General features: G+C 38.8%; 1 protein-coding gene across 1 annotated transcript; it reads left to right on the forward strand.

Moving 5' to 3' along the window:
• Nucleotides 1-2446: 2446 nt before the first annotated feature.
• Nucleotides 2447-20596, forward strand: Klf5 (KLF transcription factor 5). Its single transcript, XM_026398091.2, has 4 exons — nucleotides 2447-3017; nucleotides 5353-6232; nucleotides 7449-7508; nucleotides 18777-20596. Exons 1-4 carry the CDS (start codon nucleotides 2757-2759, stop codon nucleotides 18953-18955), a joined length of 1380 nt encoding a protein of 459 aa, XP_026253876.1. The 5' UTR covers nucleotides 2447-2756; the 3' UTR covers nucleotides 18956-20596.
• Nucleotides 20597-21624: the final 1028 nt, after the last annotated feature.

A 21624-nucleotide genomic window follows, 5' to 3' on the forward strand; every position in this document is an offset into this window, starting at 1 on the left:
CTATTGTACAGGGCTAAGCTAGTTATTTTCTGTGAGATTGCAGAGCCTGGGTATTTCAGAGAAACCATTACTTAAAAGTGGCAACCCTATTTTATGAATCTTTATGCCAGAAATGAAATTTAAATGAATGTTACTATATTTGAGCAAAAAAAAGAATACATTTCAATTTTTAATACATGTAAATGCATTAGCTATGCAAACCTAACCACAGCCAGGTTCATATCTATTCATTAAGAAAAGTGGAAATGTAAAAAAAATTAACAAGATTATAAAATATGGTTATTAAAAGCTTATCAAATAATCAAGTGGGGTTTTTCTGTTTTGTTTTGTTTTGGAATTGAAAACTTTTGTGAATGAAAGCATGCAAAAAAATGGCGTGATATTTAGAAATATTTCCAGTAAAATAGTGGATCTTATTGTAGTCAAAACTTGGGGGAAAATAACAGGCCACTGAAGCGCTGGTGAAAAGACTCTTAAGGGGAAAAGTCTAGGTATATTTAAAAGCAAATTAAAATACAGATAGATATATAGTTGAAGTAACTGTGTTAGATTCAGCTTCAAGTTAAAAGAGCACCAAATTCTTTTAAGAATTGTCTGTCACATGATCAGATTTGATCATACTATCATCTTAACTGATCATACTATCAGCATTAACTAAAATTTTTCAAAGATCAATTTTAAAACTGTATTAAATCCCATATCACTTCTATCACCTGTTTTTAAACCATTTAATTACATGATTGGGTTTAACATAAGAGGAAAATAGAACAGCTTTTTAAAGATGAAGGTAGACGTCTAGCATAAAATTACTTAGAAAAAAATTTCTCAAAAACACTTCCCAAATAATACTTTGGTAGCATGAAAGTAGTCATGAGCCATTCTCTTAAAGCAGCGATCACTGCTATAAAGATGAATCATGTGCTAACAGGAAGGGAAGGAAAAGGAGAAAAAAAAAATTAGTTTACAGCGTAATTTTATCTTTTCCAAAATAAATACCTAATATTTATATACATATTAATTTATCTGCATATTTTAAATGGATCCCTGCTTTTGATAGAGACACTCTTTGAAGTGAAGTTTTTTCTAAGAACTTTTGAAAAAGCTGTTTAACTGTGGAGTGGTGAGTAGGCTGTTGTATTTGAACAATTCTCTAATGGTATAGTGTGCTGTCAACATATGTACATATGTAGTAATATTACAGGCATTTTTATTGCAGTTTATTGTTCCGGCTTCCCAATAAGCCAGATAAAATCATGTACAAGAACATTAAGGATTAAGGGAAGTGGTTTCCTTTGGTGATTGCTGGCAAAAATTCACCCTCCCATTATAACAATGTAGTAAATGGACGGCAATATATTTGGCTATTACTTTCCTAAAAAAAATTGTATTCCCAGTTTTCAGAGCTGCTTCGTGCCTAACGTTTGAGGCTTCTTTGGTTGTCCTTTCGTAGGAAAAGGTGCCACGGCATTAGGTAAATTTGCTGTTTCTGTTCTGTAAATATTAAACTCCCCCCCCCCCCACATACAGTGCTAGCAAAAATAAGTCAAAGATGTAATGTCTATTTAAACACACATTTGAGCTAGTTGTTAGCGCTTAAATTAGAGTCCAGGCTTTGGCTAGAATCAACATAGTTTAAATATTAAAAACCTCAAAATTCATATGGCCCACCCCCGCCTGCTCTCTACACAGGAATAAGAGGTAGAAATGTGTGTGAAAACTACTTCCAGCTATTTAAATACCGAAGTGGCAGCGGGAGTTGGGGGTAGGCTTGTATGCAAGGACTTTAAAAAATGCTTGTCACTAAACCTTTTACTCAGGACATACCGAATTTGCTTTGCTAAATAGATATCCTCACGGATAAAGAGACAAGGGCGGTTTCAAAAATTTATCATACCGCCCCTAGTTTTCTGTTAAAGAAAAGTACATTTTTTGTGTATTTAAAAATACATACTCATTAAACAAGTCGCTGAAAACCTTAGCGCCCCCACCTAGCTGCTTTCTGGATTTCGGTTTTTTGAGTTTCAGGTCCTTGCACAACACCTAAGACGTGCAATACTCTTTTTCTGCCTAATCCTGGCTGAGAACAGTCCGTAGAGATCTCCCTCCGCGTCTCCACCCTAATTCCCTCTCTTCCTAGATTCCACCCGCTCCTCTCCTTTCCTCCGCCCCCGGCTCCGCCAGCTCAATCTGTCAGAGAAGTTGTGTACAAACTGCGCGGCCGCCCTGCGCGCGAAGCTCGTGGCCCAAGGGGTGCGGTCGGCCCAGTGGAGGCGGGGCCCTGGGTGAATTTCTCTCTTTTCATAGGCTGGCCGATCCGGCCCGGCCGGCGATGGAGTCTTAGGATTCGCGGCAGCGCTGTCAGTCAGACTCGCAGAGCCCGCCTACCCAGAGTTGGGTGAAATAGAGGCGGGCGTCAAGTGTCAGTAGTCGCGGGGCAGGTACGCGCGCTCGCAGCTCGCTCTTGGAAATCGGCGGTGGCGGGAGCGGGCTCCAGCGACTGAGAGAGCGCGGTGGGGCGGGGCGGGAGAAAGTGGCTGCCTGGAGGACATTGGCGTTTACGCGTGGCAGAGCGGAAGAGTTTTGCTTTTCGTGGGCGCCTTCGAAAACTGTGCCTGCTGTTGACCGAGGGGTCTGCCCGGAGCCTCCCCTCCTCCGCCCGCGGCCCCGCGCCGAGCTCGCCGGCCCGAGCCAAGGTGGGCCAGGTGGGAAACGCGCCTGACCCACGTACCGCAGCCGGAGCCGCTCCCCGAGTGTCCATGGCTACGCGGGTGCTGACCATGAGCGCCCGCCTGGGACCTGTGCCCCAGCCGCCGGCCCCGCAGGACGAGCCCGTGTTCGCGCAGCTCAAGCCGGTGCTGGGCGCCGCGAACCCAGCCCGCGATGCGGCGCTCTTCCCGGGCGAGGAGCTGAAGCACCCTCACCACCACCCACAGGCGCAGCCAGCGCCCCCGCAGCCCCCGCAGCCGGCGCCGCCTCCCGCCGCCGGCCCGCGGCTGCCTCCAGAGGAGCTGGTCCAGGTAGGAAGAGCCGCTCCCCTCCCTCCGCCTCCTTCCCGGGGCTCGGGCGTGTCCCGCTGCTGCGACGCGCAGGCGACAGGGGCCGCTCCAGGCTGGGGCGTGCGTCGGGGCGCACCAGGAGCTGGTGGTGGGGTGGGCAGCCCCTTTCTGCCCCTGTAGCCTGGGCACAGCATTACGTAGGGAGTAAATGGGGGACCTGGGAGAGGGGAGTCCGAGATGAATCTCCCCTGGCCCTGGCGGGTCAGCCGGGAAGAGGTTAAAGAGGGAATTGGGTGCTCTCGCGCACCTTGTTTTTCTTACGTGTGGTGGATGAAACCTTGTACCTCACGCTCCACTTTAAATTACTCCTTCACCTTTACCCCTCCCACCCGATGCCTTGGAGGTCCACCTCTCCTCCTCGTCTGGGGTTAAGTAGAAACGCAGTTTGGGGTAAAGCTTCCCCGGGGTTTCAAACCTTGGGGCTCAATCTTCTTGCTTTAGAAGCGATTGTGGGTGGCTGAGTTTGGAAAACAAGAGGATAACTAAGGTTGTATTGGAGCGCGTATTTTTCCCGAAAAAGAAAGAAAAAAAAAGCCGGGGGTGTTGTTTTCTACTTGTGCGCGTAAATTTCCTCCCGGAGCCGTGTTGAAAGCTGGCAGTTGGCTTTTACACTTGCCCAGCAGCCGAATTAGAGCAACCGCCTGTTTCTTTCGCCCACGCACGGAGTCATATAGCCCAGAAAAAACTTCACGGGACTTTTAGCTTGTCCCAAGGAAAAAAAAATTGGAAACATACCCACATGCAAACAGCTGGAAGAGCTAAAATCAGAAACCACTAACCGCCACGGGAGCGCAGTGCACGAAAGGGTTTAGTTCGGTTTATTTCAAGACACTTCGTTTAATAACCCCCTTGGTAGAGTGTGTATTTGCTACCCAGCGCCTTGCCTACTCTAGTGGTGGTGGTGTGGTGGGGGTCAGTGTCGCCGTGATTTGAGAGGACAGTGGCATTTGTCAAAGATGTGATTCACATGACTACAGCGTTGATTTTTATTTTTAAATCGGGTCTATCCGGGGAATCCCGTCCCCATCCACACCGTATGATCCGAATGATTTGGCGGTCCAAAATGAAATGCTTTTGAAATTTACTAGCAAAATATGACTGGGTTATTCACCTATTATGGTGCCGTGGTTAATAGTTATATGAACCATTCCACCTAATTGGGTTTTGCTTTTCTTTTGAAATTTCCTTTTCAATGTTAAAAATTAAAAGAGAATTTAAGCTTATGTTCTGCTAGGAGAGAAGATAGCTGTAAAAAGATTGAGGCGATTTGTCCTTGGGGGGAAAAATCACCGATTGAGAACTATTTGGTTATTGGTTATTTCAATTTGGCTTTTTTACTTTTTTAACACCGAGAGGATAAGGGATGACGGAGATTTTTTTTTTTTACAGAGTAGGGGGGAATGTAGCATTGGCCCACTGAGAAGGACATGATAAATGTTTTGCTGATGACTGTGCTTCGACACAGCAGCCTCTCCCCACCCACGGGCTTCTTAGCACCAGTCTACCAAGGGAGTGATTTTCCCTTAGGTAATTAAAGATCTGTTTTAGATAGGGATATGAATAGGAACATTTCATTATCATATTAACCAATTACCGAATCTGCTGATTAAAATCAACATTTAGATCAAATGTTGAAGGTGAAATCTGTTTGTGACAGTGGATACTACGCTTTGCTTAAAACATTGTGTTTAAGTTTCCATTGAACAATAAATAAAAAGCCACTGAAATAGCCAACGAATGTTTTATATTAGATATATTGGAAATGTCTAGTCAAGCAAAAAAGTTTTTTTTGCAGAGTTGATTTAAGGGATTGCATATTTTTTTGTTGTTTAAATAAAACATGTAAAATATAACTATGTAGCATGGACAGAATTGAGGTAGCTAGGCAGTACTTTGATATAGTACTTTAATTAAACTGTAATGGTCAGGGAATCAGGAGTGATACTATTATTGCATCGGAAAGGAATATATTTCTGTTTGCTTTTTTTCTTGATTTGCCTCTTTCACTTTTTTTTTGAGCGATTTTACTAAAGACATTACAAAGACTTGTAAGCTTTAGTGTAAACCAGTAATTATACAATTGGCAAAACAAACCTGGTATGTTTATAAGCAATACTTATACTAGTATACTAGTAATAGAAGTTTGCCCTAGTATTTTACAGAGGGATCTTTGTTTGTGTGTGTGTGTGTGTGTGTGTGTGTGTGTGTAGGTGAGGGGGACAGTAGTAAGCACCATTTTGGTCCTTCCTGAGATGAATCAGGTGGATTATGCATGTTTGTTTCTTTTCTTTTTTAGACAAGATGTGAAATGGAGAAGTATCTGACACCTCAGCTTCCTCCAGTTCCAATTATTCCAGAGCATAAAAAGTATAGACGAGACAGTGCCTCAGTCGTAGACCAGTTCTTCACTGACAGTGAAGGGTTACCTTACAGCATCAACATGAACGTCTTCCTCCCTGACATCACCCACCTGAGAACTGGCCTCTACAAATCCCAGAGACCGTGCGTAACATACATCAAGACAGAACCTGTTACCATTTTCAGCCACCAAAGTGAAACGACTGCCCCTCCTCCTCCTCCGGCCCCAACCCAGGCCCTCCCTGAGTTCACCAGTATATTCAGCTCCCACCAGACCTCAGCTCCAGAGGTGAACAATATTTTCATCAAACAAGAACTTACTACACCAGATCTTCATCTTTCTGTCCCTCCCCAGCAGGGCCACCTGTACCAGCTACTGAATACACCGGATCTAGACATGCCCAGTTCTACAAACCAGACAGCAGTAATGGACACCCTTAATGTTTCTATGTCAGCCGCCATGGCAGGCCTTGACACACACACCTCTGCTGTTCCGCAGACTTCAATGAAACAATTCCAGGGCATGCCCCCTTGCACATACACTATGCCAAGTCAGTTTCTTCCACAGCAGGCCACTTACTTTCCCCCATCACCACCAAGCTCAGAGCCTGGAAGTCCCGATAGACAAGCAGAGATGCTCCAGAATTTAACCCCACCTCCATCCTATGCTGCTACAATCGCTTCCAAACTGGCAATTCACAATCCAAATTTACCTGCCACTCTGCCAGTTAATACGCAAAATATCCAACCTGTCAGATACAACAGAAGGAGTAACCCCGATCTGGAGAAACGCCGCATCCACTACTGCGATTATCCTGGTACGTGATCTTACTTGGTTGAAGCATTGAGAGAAAAAGAGAGAAAGAGTGTGTGTGTGTGTGTGTGTGTACACATATCCTTTTCATCCTTGGGCTTTAAGTTTACATAGAAAAGTTCTACTTGACAGTTAAGAAAAATTCTATTTCTGTGCTTTACCTTGGTGTGTAACCAACTAGTTTTCTATGGTGTATTTTATTTATTTATTCACTTTTGTTTTGCAGTACTTGGGATTGAACTCTGGGGCGCCCTACCACTAAGTCACATCCCCAAGGCCCCTCTCTCGTTTTTTTCTAAAATTTTATTTTGAGAGGGTTTTGCTTGAATTTCCCAGGCTGACCTCAAACCTGGGATCCTCCTGCCTCAGCCTCCCAAATTGCTGGGATTCTAGGCATGTTTCATTGTGCCCAGCTTTATTTTCTGTATTAAAAAAAAAAAATTGGCTACAACATTCTGGGAAAAAGTTACCTTATGTACTTTTTTCTATTAAATTTTTAAAAATTTCATTTAGGATTATAGTATTAAAATCTAAATTAACTGCCCTGGAAAGAGTAGGATAGGAGAAAATAATATGTTGGCTCAAAGGTACCTAACTTACTGCTGGTACAAGACTATATACGGGATACATTTAAGGATGGTTCTGATGGGCCATGCATCTCATTCAAGAATGAGCACATGCTGAAGTATAAATTCATGACAGTAATGAATGTATCTCCCAAGTTGCTGGTGTAAGCTAGTTTGTGATTAATATGGGGCATGATTTATTGACTGTGGTGCATGATATGCCATGACATGCTAAATGAAAAAAAACAAGAAATGTTAGGAGTACAGAAAATTATAGTCATCTTGGATAATGGTTTAGCAATGTCAGCTCTACAACCATTAAAATTTTTTTTAAAAAACATACTATAGTAGCTATTAAATCACTAAAATGTGTATTGCTGGTAAAAATTACCTACTGGAATATAAACACAAGTTTTCCATTTGTCATTTACCTGTGTTCTTTCCTACTAAAGTGATACAAAAAAAAATTGCTTTATTTCTTTAATGAGGTAGTTGGGGGAGGGCTCCTTGAGATTTAAAACTGAAGCTTCAAATATGTTATCTAGCATGAGAGAGTTCTTTCAAGGCAGATTTTAAATACTGAATCATCAAATGTAAGGATTTCAAAAGGTCGCCAGAATGACAAGCTGTTCTTCCTCTGCTCCTTTATTTTAGGTTGCACAAAAGTTTATACGAAGTCTTCTCATTTAAAAGCTCACCTGAGGACTCATACTGGTATGTAATTTTCTTGTTAATTCCTTAAGTTGTGTAAATAGTGTAAGTGGTATTCATCCTTTTAAAAGCCAACACGTGTTTGATCTCTTCTTTCTTCTGTCAACTTTTATTTTTTAATGGCCTACCTTTTCAGCACTAGCTTGGCTCAAAATTCAGTTCCATGAGGATGTCTGGTTCCAGGAAAGCTGATGATCACTCACAAAGGCCTTGCCCTGTCACTTCCATAGAATTAATTACCCAAAAACATAAACAACAATGTTTACTAATGGGTTTTAAAATGTTTAATGGCAGCGATGTTCATGTCTTGAAGGAAAGAAATTTCTCTCTCTCTCTGTGGCAAATCAGTTTGCTTTAAATAAAGCCCTTTTAAACAATCAAAACTTTGCCATTTAGCATGTACAGCATTGCAGCTTAATACAAGGTCCCTGTTAGCTTAAAATATTTGTGTTGAGTGTGTTTGCTGTGTTTGATGAAAGATAGGCCTGAAGTTGCAGAGTTTTCAGACTGGTCAAAAATAGAGTTATGGTTTAAAGTTATTCTACACCTTACACACCACCCCGACATTTGATATGTTTGAGACATCATCTTTATTCTAGCTTATATTTCATCCTCATTTAAAACATGCTTTTAAGCTTAGCCCCTTCAATTTTGTAAGTTTTTGTTTTATGAAATCTATAGCAATAACTTTTAGGAGGTTTTTAATTTAAAAATTTTATATCAGAACCCAGTTTTAAGATGAAACTAGGTGGCATACTTTATTAAAGGGCTCCGCATACCCATAATATTTTCAAATATATGGATGGTTACTATTTGTAATTTTCTTTAAGAATAGCCCTAAAGGAAAGAACTCTTAAAGTGATTATACTTTTTTTTCCTCAATAAATACAGCCTTACCTAAAGTTCAAAGAATAAGTTTGCTAATAAAAGCAGTGACCTAGCAAAATGTATTATTCCATCATTGCTATGGAAACCAAAGTATTCAACAGTTCCTTTGAATGGGTCGTTGGATTAGTGTGAGGACTTGAATCTCCCCAGGCTAGATGTTACTATGGAAATTGAGTTTTGATAAATGAAGTAGTTATCTCTAACTGCTGCATTAAAAAGTAAAAGCCTTTGAACAAAGGTCAGTGCTGAGATATAGCCACGAGAGGAATATGGTTGCAAACAGTTTGTGTGCATGTTAGAGAAGTACTGCTTGATATCTCAATGATAAAAATCTAGTTATTAAAATCCAAATAGTATTGATGACAATGTGGTAGATACCAGGGCTTTCTGAGAAACTGCTTAAAAAAAAAAGACACTTGAACTTACCTATGAAATAAATGAGTTGTTTTGGCCCGAGGTTTTTAAAGGCAGACAAATTGATTATATAAAAGGAAAGAACCTTCATAAACAACCTAAGGTGAAAATTATGTTTACAGTTAAGCGTCCACAAAAGAATTAAGCATATAAAAAAGATGTCAACCTAAACTCTTCAAAATACAGATGACAAGTGCCAGGAAAATACTCAGTATAAAATATCCTTTTACAGACTATATGCTCTGTTAAGGAAATGTTTAACACAGGGTTTTACCTGACGTTTTGATTAAGAGGAGGTGGGAATAACTTAGAAACATTTGAACTGTTGCCTTTTTTCTCTTGGAAGTCCTTGAAACTGGAGATAGGAAGGAGGGAATACATTTTCATGGGGTTAAAGTCCCCTAATAAAGGAAGAATATAATCACATATAACGATGCAATCAACTGCTTATTGCAGGGATGTAGTCAGGCCATATCTAAATAGCCTTTCAACCCCTGTCAGGGTTTAGTGCTCTGAATGCTTGTACCTAGGATTCTGGAACTTGACCTGCTGGCAAAGAAATTTAATAGTGGGTTGTCTTAACAATGCTTGCCCTAATAAAAACAAACTAAAAAGAGGACCTAGGCCTAGTTTGGGTCCCATGCATCAACTTTTTTCACCTGATCATAAACATTGTGGCCTTCAACATCTAATGAGTAAGACCCTGTAATCCAGTTTAATAAAGTTTTGTTTGATAGTCTTTCAAATGCCTGGGGGAGGGCTTTACCAGACTAGTTCATCTGGCTAAACCCGTTCTTGGGTAATCATAGAGCATTGAGGTTGTTTTCTCCTCATTTCTCGTTTCTAGACAATGCCTTTTAAAATTACCTGTGCGCTCTCATTGCATCCCCCCACCCAACCAGTTGTTTTTCAGTGAATGTATCTGGACGCAGCAGAGGCTTGTGTTTTTGCCTCCCCCCTCCCCCCTTTTCCCTTTTAAGGCCCTGGTAGATGAAATAGGTTTTGTTTATTTTTCCCCTCTAAATAACTTCCCTCATTTAATAGCTTGTTAGGTTTTCTTTCTATGTCCCTTGCTTCCACATAGGCAATTTATTAGGGAACTTTAAAACCTATATGGTAATGTCGGTCTGTGTTTGATGACATAATAGAAATTATTGTTTAAATGGTTGCTGTTTTGCAGGCAGAATGCAAAGTACCCTAGCATTTCTTTGGAGAAATAATTGTAATTGCTTTAAAATGTCAAGTTACTGTATGTTTTTAAAATGATTTAAGCAATTAAAGCAATCTGCATCTGGGTTCTGTTTAGTTACTTATTTTGGACTTTTAGATTATAAATGATTTTTTAACTTTGGTTGCAAATTGAACTTGAGCAAAGAGTGTTTCCGAAACAGATTTTTTTCCCCCATAATTTGGGATGAAAGAGTAAAAGATAAACCTGCTTCTTGAATCACAAATACCATAACATTCAAATTCAAGTTCATGCGCTTTGATTTCTTTATTAGGAAACCATACTTAAATAGTACAAAGTTCCATCTTGTTTGTGTGGTCAAACAAAATACCTGAAATAGAAGTTGCCTTTATTCTAGGGAACCATTATATTTCATTGATATCCATATATACATAAGACAGCATAATAACAGGCCTATAGAGACATTCTTTGTGTGAGTAAGTAGGTGTTTGTGTATGTATATGTGGTTATCATGCTTCTGGTTAGAAATAGTTATGGCTGCTTCTAGGCAACAGTGTCAATAAGTAGTGTGTTTCCCAATCTAAATATTTGTACTTTTAACAGTAAAGTGAACATTCTGCACAAATTTGTATGCCTTATGATATATACAAGGGGCTATTCCTATTGCTATCATTCTAAATTTGCTCCCAAGCACCTTAAAAAAAAAAAAAAAGATTTCACATATCCATCAGCCCTTCTAAGTCACTGTGACTGATAAAGTATCTTATTCAAAGAGCTTGTAGTTTGGGGTTTTTTGTTTTGTTTTGGCAATAGAGATCAAACTGAGGGACCTCATGCATGCTGGGGAAAAGCATGCTAACCACTGAGCTGCCTCAGCCCCTTTTGCTTAATTTCATCATGAAATTTAAGATTACTTTTCAGCCTCACCACTCTGGGACAGGGCAGAAGATTAGCAGTTGTACAGAGAAAACTCTGAGGAACACACACCCTTAGTGCAAGCATCACTCAGACCAGGACTGGTTCCACAGACTGACAGAGGAAAGGATGATTTGACACTGGTTCCACAGACTGACAGAGGAAAGGATGATTTGAAAATGGAAACCTATAAATAGCATAGGAACACAAAACACGGGCTCTTCAGTGCTTGTTCAAGATTCTTTGTTTAAGAAAGAATTCTACATTAGGTCTTGGAAGCCCAAACCTCCTTGTAAAGGGAGTCAATTCCTATGTTCTCTCTTGCTTTACTTTTCTTTCTTTCTTCCTCTCTTTCTTTTTGTGCTGGGGATTGAACCCAGGGGTACTTTACCACTGAGCCACATCCCTACCCCTTTTTGTTTTTTCTTCTGAGACACAGAGTCTTACTAAGTTGCTTAGGGCTGGGTTAATTCTCCTGCCTCAGCCTCCTGGGTCACTGGGATTTCAGGTGTTGCCACTGTGCCTAGCTAGTATCACTATTCCCGGCTCTACTTGAAATTTGCATTTTAGCTTCTGGTAAAGTAGTAAAAGTCTTTAGATATAAATATCTGGTCTAGTACATGGCGCCAAAGTCATTATCCTATGACTATATTGGGTACACATTTGATTTTTTTAAAAATATTGGTAATGTTGACAACAAAGGTGTTTTCAGTATAGGCACTACTCCATTGAAAGGAACATTATATTGTGAACATAAATTACTCTCTTTTTTGGTAGAAAAGGAGTGAGAAAAGCTTTAAAAAAAAAAAAACTGTAGAGAGGATTTCATTTCAGGCCTTAATGAATGGAGAACATACAATTTGGATCCAGAATAGATCAGTATTAGTTAGATGTTTGATCTATTTCACTGGGAGAATTAGCATAGGGAAAATATTTCACATGATGAGATTTAGTGGCCAGTGATTTTATTTTAAATTATTTTTACAATTTTATTTTCACTTGCAGCTTTGAAATTTATTTTCTATATTGACAATTTCTGGCTTATTTAAAAAAAAAAATGTTTGAGCCTTAAGAGACTTGCTGGTTCAGACCCTGAAGAGAGGTATTTATGAGAAAGCTTAGAAACAATTTCTTTTCAGTGACTCACTGGGAAGATTAAACTTTGCTTCTAGGACTTGTTCTTTCATCTGAAAAACATTTACATAGGAAGTTGATTAAACATTGTTTCAAGATGATAAAGCTTATCAAAGGTTAAGAAGAATAATTTGATTCAGCAAACATTTGACCGATTTTTGTGGAGAATCCAGAATAATCTCTTCTTACCCTTTTTGTTTTTAAAGGAGTGAGAGAAGATAGTTCATAAGTAGATTAAATAGAATTGCTGAAATTGAGATAGAAACAGCCAGCTGTGCCGGTGAAAGAATGTAGAGCTGTGTTTTTTGTTTTTGTTGTTGTTGCTGTTGTTGTTGATATATAGTTAGTGGCAGGATTTTTGTTTTTTTAGTAATAATTTGATCACTCAAGCATTTTGCTTTGGCTGATATTTTTAGTTCTATAGAATGTAGTAGCTGTTTACTTGATGACCTACATCTTTTCTGGTGAAGAAACAAAGTAATGTCCTATTTGAGCCGAAGTATCTCTGGCAGCATTCCTGTTCTGGCAGCCTGTATTATTTACTTTAAAGGATCTCTAACAACTCCAATTAGTTACTGTTTTAGAAGTGCACAGTAGGTAACTTTTCTGAAAAAAACATCTATGCAGAAGAACACATTAACTTGGCTACTTTATAAAAAGGCACACACCTTTAAGAGCAGGGAGGAATCCACTGGTCTGGGGTAATTGTGTCAACTGCAAATGAAGGAAAAGATATCTGGTACTCATTCTGTGCTAGGGAAAATGAAAATACACGTTTATTTTCTATTCAGGTTTAAAAAAAGAAAGAAAAGGTAAAAATATTTCATAGAATCCTCACTTTTTGAAGTTACTTTGGGATCTTATTACAAAGATTGTGAATATGAGTGTTATTGTTTTTGAGAAAAAGGAAAAAAGTTTCATTGCTTTGCTACCAAAGGAGAAACACAGGGTACTCCTGTCCCAAAGGCTGTGACTCTGCCCAACAGCTGGAATTAGGGGGCTTTTGAAGTGGGGATTCAAAGGCTGCAATTCTCAGATCTGTGTTCGAGATCTCTGTTAGTGTTGTAATTCACTTGTTAATTTGGAAGACAGTCATTTCTGAGATCTTCTGGTACCATCCCCAGAGTCTGGATTAATTCATTTCTCTGGTGGGTGTATACTCAAGGACAGGTAAATCTGCCTAAAATGGGGAAGAAAGGTAATCCTGTTTGTTTTCCCTGAGGTTAGGGTTTGTGAGTTGTCTTTTTGTCAGGAGGCTCAAGAATTGTTAGTTCAGTAACCCTAAAAATGACAGATGTTCTTCCTGGGATTTGAGGACCCTGAGAAGTAGTAGTAGTTTAGGAGCCAGGAGACTGATCCTGCTTGATAGGGACTGTGGATAACAAGAGTGAGTGTTCCCTTCCACTCCCTTCTTTTTTGCTGTGCTGCCCAGGCTGACCTCAAAATCAGCTTTCCTCCAGCCTCAACCTCTTGAGTAGCTAGGGTTCCATGTGTGTATCATCTCATCCACTGCCTGGCCATATCCCTTCTTCCTGCCCCTCTAAAAGAGGAGATTCCTTGCTGCCCTTGACCAGCTCTAGGAGCCTCAGGTCTAGTCCAATTCTGTAAAAGAAAGTTTTATGTAGACTTTATCCCTGTACAGCTTCAGGGTGGATAAATGTTTTCTTCTGAAGAGACTCAAGCACGATTCTCACCTAAATATACATTTAGTCAGATTACCCTTGGTCACAGGCCAGGGTAAAGCCCAGCTTTTCTCTAATTTTGTGAAAAAGGAGAGAAAAACTGACAGCCTCACTCTAGCCTCCTTTACTTTCCCTCTTTTCATTATGAAAATAACTGCTAGTCAGAGTTTGGCCGAATGCATGATTGTTTCAGAGAGGCATTGGGAAAACTATGGCATCACAGCAGAAGTAGAAGAGGTCTCTACCTCTGCAGAGCTTAAAAAGCTGTTGAGAAGACAGAACACAGATATTCGAAGCCTTCATAAAGCAATGTATGAGCAAGTGCAAATCAGTGATTCAAAAAAGAAAACAAATTATTTTGATTGTTTCCTAAAAGTAGGCCCATTGCTAATAGGGCACTACATCTATTAGATGCATTTAAAATGAACCTTTCTGTGTTCCAAGTGTAGGAGATCTGCAGTGAGCTCTAATAAGGAAAATTACTGACATAGGTACAATGTTTTCTGTTTTTTCCTTTTTATTATTAAAAGAAAATCTAATAATTGAGGCTGTTTCAAAGTCTCAATTTCCTAAGTCTGTGATGATGGGGGAAAAAATCTATTAAGTTTTTTTTTAGGCCAGAGACCATATCTTATTTGTGTTTTGCAAGGCATTTAGTATAGGCCATACTTTAATACATACTGTCTAATTCTGATGGTGTTCACTTTTATCTTTTTATAAAGTACCATTGATTAGATTTTTAATCACCAGGAAGGAAAGAGATTTTCAAATTTGCTGTAATAGACTTTAAAAAAAAGTTACCTAACGTACCTTTTCTAAGAAATATTTCCTTCTGTGATTTTTTTTTCTTTTGTTAAAAGAATCTATGTAGAACATTCTAGAGAAAGGCCTTAGTATGGGTCTATTGAATATGTTCAGCAGAGCAGAGAAACCTCCCATTCCATTGTGGTAGGTTCAAAAGTCATTTTTTTTTTTTTAATCTGTTCATCAGAGAGAAAAAAAATAGATACTGTTTTAGTTTCTTGCTGGAGATTTTTTGAATACTTCACAAACATTCTGCTAAACCACTGAAATTCACCTAGTCTGGGAGAGAGGAATACTCATTAGTAATGCTTGGGGACTGCTGATACCATGCTGGAACCCATTTTTAGGACCCAAAAGGCCCAGAAAAGTGGGTCTTCACTGAGGGCTGGCCCTGTTAGGGTGTGCCGAGGCTTCAGACCTTTTGAGTTTAAGGGCTGGTGGAAGTCCATTAAGCTATTCCTTACCCTTCATGAGTGGTTTCAGAATCTAAATAAATTTGAACAATATGTATATATTTCTTGCATCATTCAAAGAGAGTGTATTAGTGTTTGCTAATGGAAGATTTAAGTGGGACATTAAGGAAGAGTGGCAGGCCAGGATTCTTAATGTGGAAATCAGTTTGCTTCTAACTCCTGGGGTTGTTGCAAGGATTAGGAAGGTAGTGAGAACCTAGCTCTGGAGGAGGTGCCAGTGGAGGTTGTTATCTGCTCCCTCTTCCCTTTTGTTGGTAATGTTTCTGCTTAACATTTTAATAAAATATCTTCATGACTTTATCAATATGGATAGTATGCATGTTTCGGACTTTTTTTTTTTTTCCAAAAATTAGTGACTCTTAGCAAATTGTTCCTATCATAAGAAAATGCATACTTTATTTGAGATAAAATCGAAGATTATTGTCCATGTTGTACAAATTTGTCAGTTTTTTTTTTTTTTTTTTTTTTTGCCTTTGGAAAGTTTCACATTAACAGCAGGAGAACTTAAAACTACAGTTGATGTTGAAAGAGCTTAACTAAATATTTTAAATTGGTGGTATTGGAAAGAGATTCTGTAAAAATCCAATTAAACTTTTGAAAGCTCTGTCCTGTTGAAATATAACTTGAAGGAAGTCAGTTTGGTTTCCCAGAAGTACTGTGCATAGTGTTTCTGGCTGAGGAAGAAAGGCTCAAGTCTGCTGTTTGGCCAGAAATTGGGTACCAGCTTCCTCTACGATGTTTTGCTTGAACAGTGTTGACACTTGAACAAATCCCATAGAAACTGCCCCAAGTGGGGAATAGTTATCCTTGCTTTTATAGTAAGACTTGGCCCCAGTAACTACTGTTCCAGACACTGGTAGTATTCTTGGCTGGATAATCTATAGATGTGTATAAATTGAGAGCAAAACCCCAAATGTTTTAGGAACTTGAATGGCTACTGTATTTTGACCAATCAGTAAAGTAAGTTTTAAAAAATATTGGTGCCGTTTATTGCTTTGTAGCCAATAAAAACAGTGAACAAAAAGAGTCTAGTGTCCCTTGTTTCTTAAATAAACTGAATTCACTTCTCCTGCTATTTAGTTATTAAATTCAAAAGACTAGAATGATTTCTTTTAAAATTAGGACTCTGTAAGAAGTTGTTGCCTTGCCTTAGACATCAGAAATGTTTTTGTTTAACCTAGTATGTTTGTTTCTGTGATTTGTTTTCATGAGGAACAAAACCACACTTCAGTGCAAAGTTATTTCTTCTGTTTGATTTAAATCCACAAACAAGATAGTTGCACTTACCACTGGTACTAAAATGTTTCTGCATATCAAACAGTTATATGTGAATGTCAGTGAAAGACGGGTGAATATGTTGCTGAAAAGTTTTGAGTGTATTTGCTTAAATTTCTAGTTGAAATTTACTGTGAGGCACTGGGGAATGAGAGTATAATACACCAATTTTAAAAGATGGAGGAAAAAGAATTTACTATGAGAAACAGCATCCCAAATTGAGATGTATATTTTTTAAATGGGATGATAGGACCTGAGAAGGAAATTAAGTAAATAAGTGTGCATTAGGTCAGAACCAGAAGAGGGGGGAAAGGTGGCTATGAATGCATACTGTAGGAAGCCAAGGTGAGATCTCATAAGAACAGTTGAAATACATTAACTTCACAAGCTGTAGAAACCTCATCATATGTGGATAATTTTTTTTTGTACCAGGAATTAAATCCTGGGATTTTTTATTTCTGAGCAACATTCTCAGTCCTTTAAAATTTTTTTTTCTTAATTTTTTTAAGATAGGGGCTCCCTAAGTTGTTGAAGCTGGCCTGGAACTTTTGATCCTTCCACCTCAGCCTCTCTAGTTGCTGGGATTATAGGCATTGGCTGGACAATTTAGATTAAGATTAAAATTCATATTCAGTTGGATGATCCTACAACTCTCCTGAATATGATACTGCTACTAAATTAGGCTGGAAGGTTGCTGAGTGTTCGAAGCAACTTTGAGTTTTTTGTTTTTGTTTTTGTTTTTTCCTTTTCAGAAGAAAACATTTTTTAAAGCAAAAAGGTGCCCAACTAGAGTATGCCAACAGTACTTTGATATGCAAATTTGTCTCATTCTTATCTAAACTCATTAATACTCAGAAAATTTTAACAAAGCAGAAATTAGGAATCTAGTCAGTGAAAGACTAAGCTTTGAGATTTATATGTATACATGAACTTAAATAAGATTGATTCTAAAACAGTGAATTAAAATTGCATTATAAAGCTGGGGTGTGATGGAGCACCTCTATAATCCTAATGATTTAGGAAGCTAAAGCAAGAGGATCCTAAGTTTGAGGTCAGCCTCAGCAATTTAAGGAGACACTGTTTCAAAAATAAAACTGACTGACGCTTGTAGCTCAGTGGTAAAGCACTCCTGGGTTCAGTCCCCGGTATCAAAAACAAACAAAATAACTGCATTACACTAGTTGTTGAAAGTTTGCAACTAGCAAACTTAAGAGAACATTAAGAATACAAGTTGCAGGTGGGCAGGGCTCAGTCATCAATTCAGTATTCAAGTGGAGAGCTGTGAAAACAGGAAGGTTGATCAGGGATTTGTCATGAATTGCTCCCGTGAGGCCATGCATTTAGGTTTTGTTCGCTGTATCTCAAGCATCAGGACAGTGACTGGAGTATAAGACACTTGTCAAATTGCTTGTAGTAATTTTTTTTTTCCCCCGAGGGACTGAACTCAGGGGTACTTGACCACTGAGCCACATCCCCAGTCCTATTTAGAGACAGGGTCTCACTGAGTTGTGTAGCACCTCACTTTTTGCTGAGGCTGGCTTAGAACTCACCATCCTCCTGTTTCAGCTTCCCCAGCCACTGGGATTACAGGCATGCTCCATTCTGCCCAGCATAGTAACTTTTTTGGTGCAAAGAAATGTTTCTTAAGGAAGAAAATTTACATGCACACCAGCAAATGTTAGTATTGTTATGGTTCTTTCATGGCCTGAACCTGTACCAGTGAGAACTAATCAGTACCTGACGTGGGGGTCTGGCCAAGACATTTATTAAATATAAGATGCATTAAGCCTTTAGACTTTAAGCCATTCAACTTTAAAAATGTTTTAACTTTGTTTCCCTTCAGTCTCAAAAGAGGGATGTGAATGTGTGTGCTAGTGTGAAACTAAGGAGATTTTCCTTAGAATGCCTGAATAGTCCATTATAGGAGGTCATGGGTTATGTGTTGAAAGCTTCAGTCAGCCTAATTTAGACGTTAAAGACCAATTTCAAGCAAAGGAATTGTGGTACAAGAAATTAATCTTGAAGGTGATTTGACCAGCTCCCTCTTGAATAGCTCTAAAATTTTCGTGCTCCCTCACCCACCATGTAGCCACTAGCCCTACAGTAATTTAATTTGGGTTGGTTTGCGAAGAAAGCATGTTTGCACAGTGATAAGGCCATTCAGGCCCAATCTAATCACTTTACGGATTGATGTGTGCAGGAGTACATAGAAAATAAGGGCACTGATGCATTTTGCATGTGGCTAAATTTGGCCTTCAGTTTTTCAAGAGTAAGCAAAATACTTCTTTCTGTATATAATTACAGGTTAAATCCCATTCTGTGAAATGAGTTTGCTGGATTGCTTTGAGGGACTGTAATATTTATTTAGTTCATAATGGAATGCATGATCCTTTCTTCCTGTGCTTGGCCCCTGGTTTAAAAAAAAAAAAAATCCACAGTTGTTATCTACAGTTGTCCTCTGAGCAGGCCACCTCACCCTGTTTGTTGGTTGTCACAGGTGAAAAGCCCTACAAGTGCACCTGGGAGGGCTGCGACTGGAGGTTCGCACGATCAGATGAGCTGACCCGCCACTACCGGAAGCACACGGGCGCCAAGCCGTTCCAGTGCGGGGTGTGCAACCGCAGCTTCTCGCGCTCGGACCACCTGGCCCTGCACATGAAGAGGCACCAGAACTGAGCCCCAGCGCCACGCTCTCCGCCGCGCGCGCCGCAGTCGGTTCCGCAACCTTTAAACTACAAACTTTATTATTCATATATATATAAAAAAAGAGAAAGAAAGAAAAGAAAAAAGAAAGAAAGAAAAGAAAAGAAAAAAAACTGGAAATGTATATTTTGTATATTTGAGAAAACAGGGAATACATTGTATTAATACCAAAGTGTTTGGTCATTTTAAGAATCTGGAATGCTTGCTGTGATGCACACGGCTTTACTCAAGCAGATTTCATCTCATGACAGGCAGCCACGTCTGGCCCGGGTGGGGGTGGAGGGGGGTGCGGCACCATCGTTTAACGTGACAGTGGTCAGTGAACAAATCACTCGGCAGGTACTGGGAAGAAGGATGGCTTGTATGTCAAGATTTTACTTGACGGACATCGTTTTTGTCATTATTAGGTGATCCCTTAGAGGTACGCACTGTACCTGGCAATTCACTAATAGCCATTGAACAAATGTGTGTGTTTTTTTTTTTTTAAATGAGTTGCCTATATTTGCTATTCAAAATTTTGTAAATATGCAAATCAGCTTTATAGGTTTATTACAAGTTTTTTAGGATTCTTTTTGGGAAAAAAAAATCAAACTTCTTTTGAAAATAACCGTAAATACATTTACAGTTAGAATTTGTGATAAACATACCTCTCAAAACGTTACCAAATTCATTTCTTAGGGGGGAAGGAATAATCATTCAAATGAACTTTTAGGAAAAGCAAATTTCATGCACTGATTAAAATAGGATTGTTTATTTTAAATACAAAAGATGTTTTTTATGAATTATAAACTGAAGAGCTTAAAGATAGTTACAAATATACGAAAGTGGAACCTCTTAAAATAAGCTAAACAGTATCATTTTTTAAAGGAAGGACTTAATGTAGTTTTCACATGGCGATGTTGAATTTATGATGCAGTTTTCACGTATGGAAACGTTGAATTTATGATGCAGTTTTCATATACCAAGGTGTTTGCTCGTGCAGTACTGTTGGTTAAATGACAATTTATGTGGATTTTGCATGTAATATACAGTGAGACACAGTAATTTTATCGAAATTACAGTGCAGTTTAGTTAATCAGTTGTTAATACTGACTCAGTGTCTGCCTTTAAATATCAATGATATGTTGAAAACTTAAGGAAGCAAGTGCTACATATATGCAATATAAAATAGTAATGTGATGCTGATGCTGTTAACCAAAGGGCAGAATAATAAGCAAAATGCCAAAAGGGGTCTTAATTGAAATGAAATTTTAATTTTGTTTTTAAAATATTGTTTATCTTTATTTATTTTGTGGTAATATAGTAAGTTTTTTTTAGAAGACAATTTTCATAACTTGATAAGTTATAGTTTTGTTTGTTAGAAAAGTTGCTCTTAACATGTAAATAGATGACAAACGGTGTAAATAATTTTGTAAGAGGCTTCAAAATGTTTATACGTGGAGACATACCTACATGAAAAGCATAAATCAGTTGCTGTTTTGCTTCTTTTTCCCTCTTATTTTTGTATTGTGGTCATTTCCTATGCAAATAATGGAGCAAACAGCTGTATAGTTGTAGAATTTTTTGAGAGAATGAAATGTTTATATATTAACGACAATTTTTTTTGGAAAATAAAAAGTGCCTAAAATATTCATTTTGTGCTTTTCTTCTTTACCTGTTACAGCAAGGAAAATTAGCAAATTCCATTCCTAAAACTCTTTATTATTTGAAAGGGCCTGATCCAGGGCAGTTAATGAAATACCAATTCTCAGGCCTAGCATAGTAATACACACCTGTTATCCTAGCAGCTTAGGATGTGGCAGTAAGATTCCAAGTTTAAGGCCAGCCTGAGCAACTTGGCAATGGGACTCAGTGGTAAAGTACCCCTGGGTACAATCCTCCATACAAAAAAAAAAAAAAAAGGATTTTGTATTAGAGACAAGGTCTCACTGAGTTGCTTAGCAACTAGCTAAACTGCTGAGGCTGACTTTGAACTCTATATCCTTCAGCCTCACTTCCCTAGATCCACCACCGTGCTGGCCTGGAGAGAAGATTTATTTTAAAATAGAAATACAAAGGGAGTCAGGTTTCATTTATATTACCTGACCACCTCACATAATGTATGAACCCTTTCAACATCATTAGTTGAAAACTGTAGTGTAAGCTTGCATGTGCTAGTTTGAATATTTTATGCTCAGGGGCAAACGAGTTGTGTTTTAACTTTTTCCTTTTTAAAAGAGATTGTTAAAAATTTATCCCCCCACCCCTTTTCTCTTCCCTTCCCTTTTTCTTTGGTGCTGGAGATCAAACCCGAGTCCTTGTGCATGCTAAGCAGGCACTCTACCTTTGAGCTACACCCCAATTCAGTAGCAAGGAAGAGAACTGGGATGCCTTAGAAAAGTGGCTGATGGTAGGTGTGAGGTGGGAAACAGACAAGACATCCTAGAATATCTTACAATGGCAGAAAGTAAGGAATTGATTAAAATAACCTAAAATGCTAGGACTGTGTCAAAGCAACAAAACAATGACTGGATTATAACCCAGAGTATAAAATATCCCTGTGTCTATACTGATACAAGTGATTGAACAGGAGACAGATCTGCAGAAGAATTCCAAATCGTTTTTGCACCATCCTCCAAGAGTGGAGCCCAGCTCCTTACTAC

Source organism: Urocitellus parryii, chromosome 2, assembly GCF_045843805.1.
Source record: "Urocitellus parryii isolate mUroPar1 chromosome 2, mUroPar1.hap1, whole genome shotgun sequence".
Taxonomy (NCBI): Eukaryota; Metazoa; Chordata; class Mammalia; order Rodentia; family Sciuridae; genus Urocitellus; species Urocitellus parryii.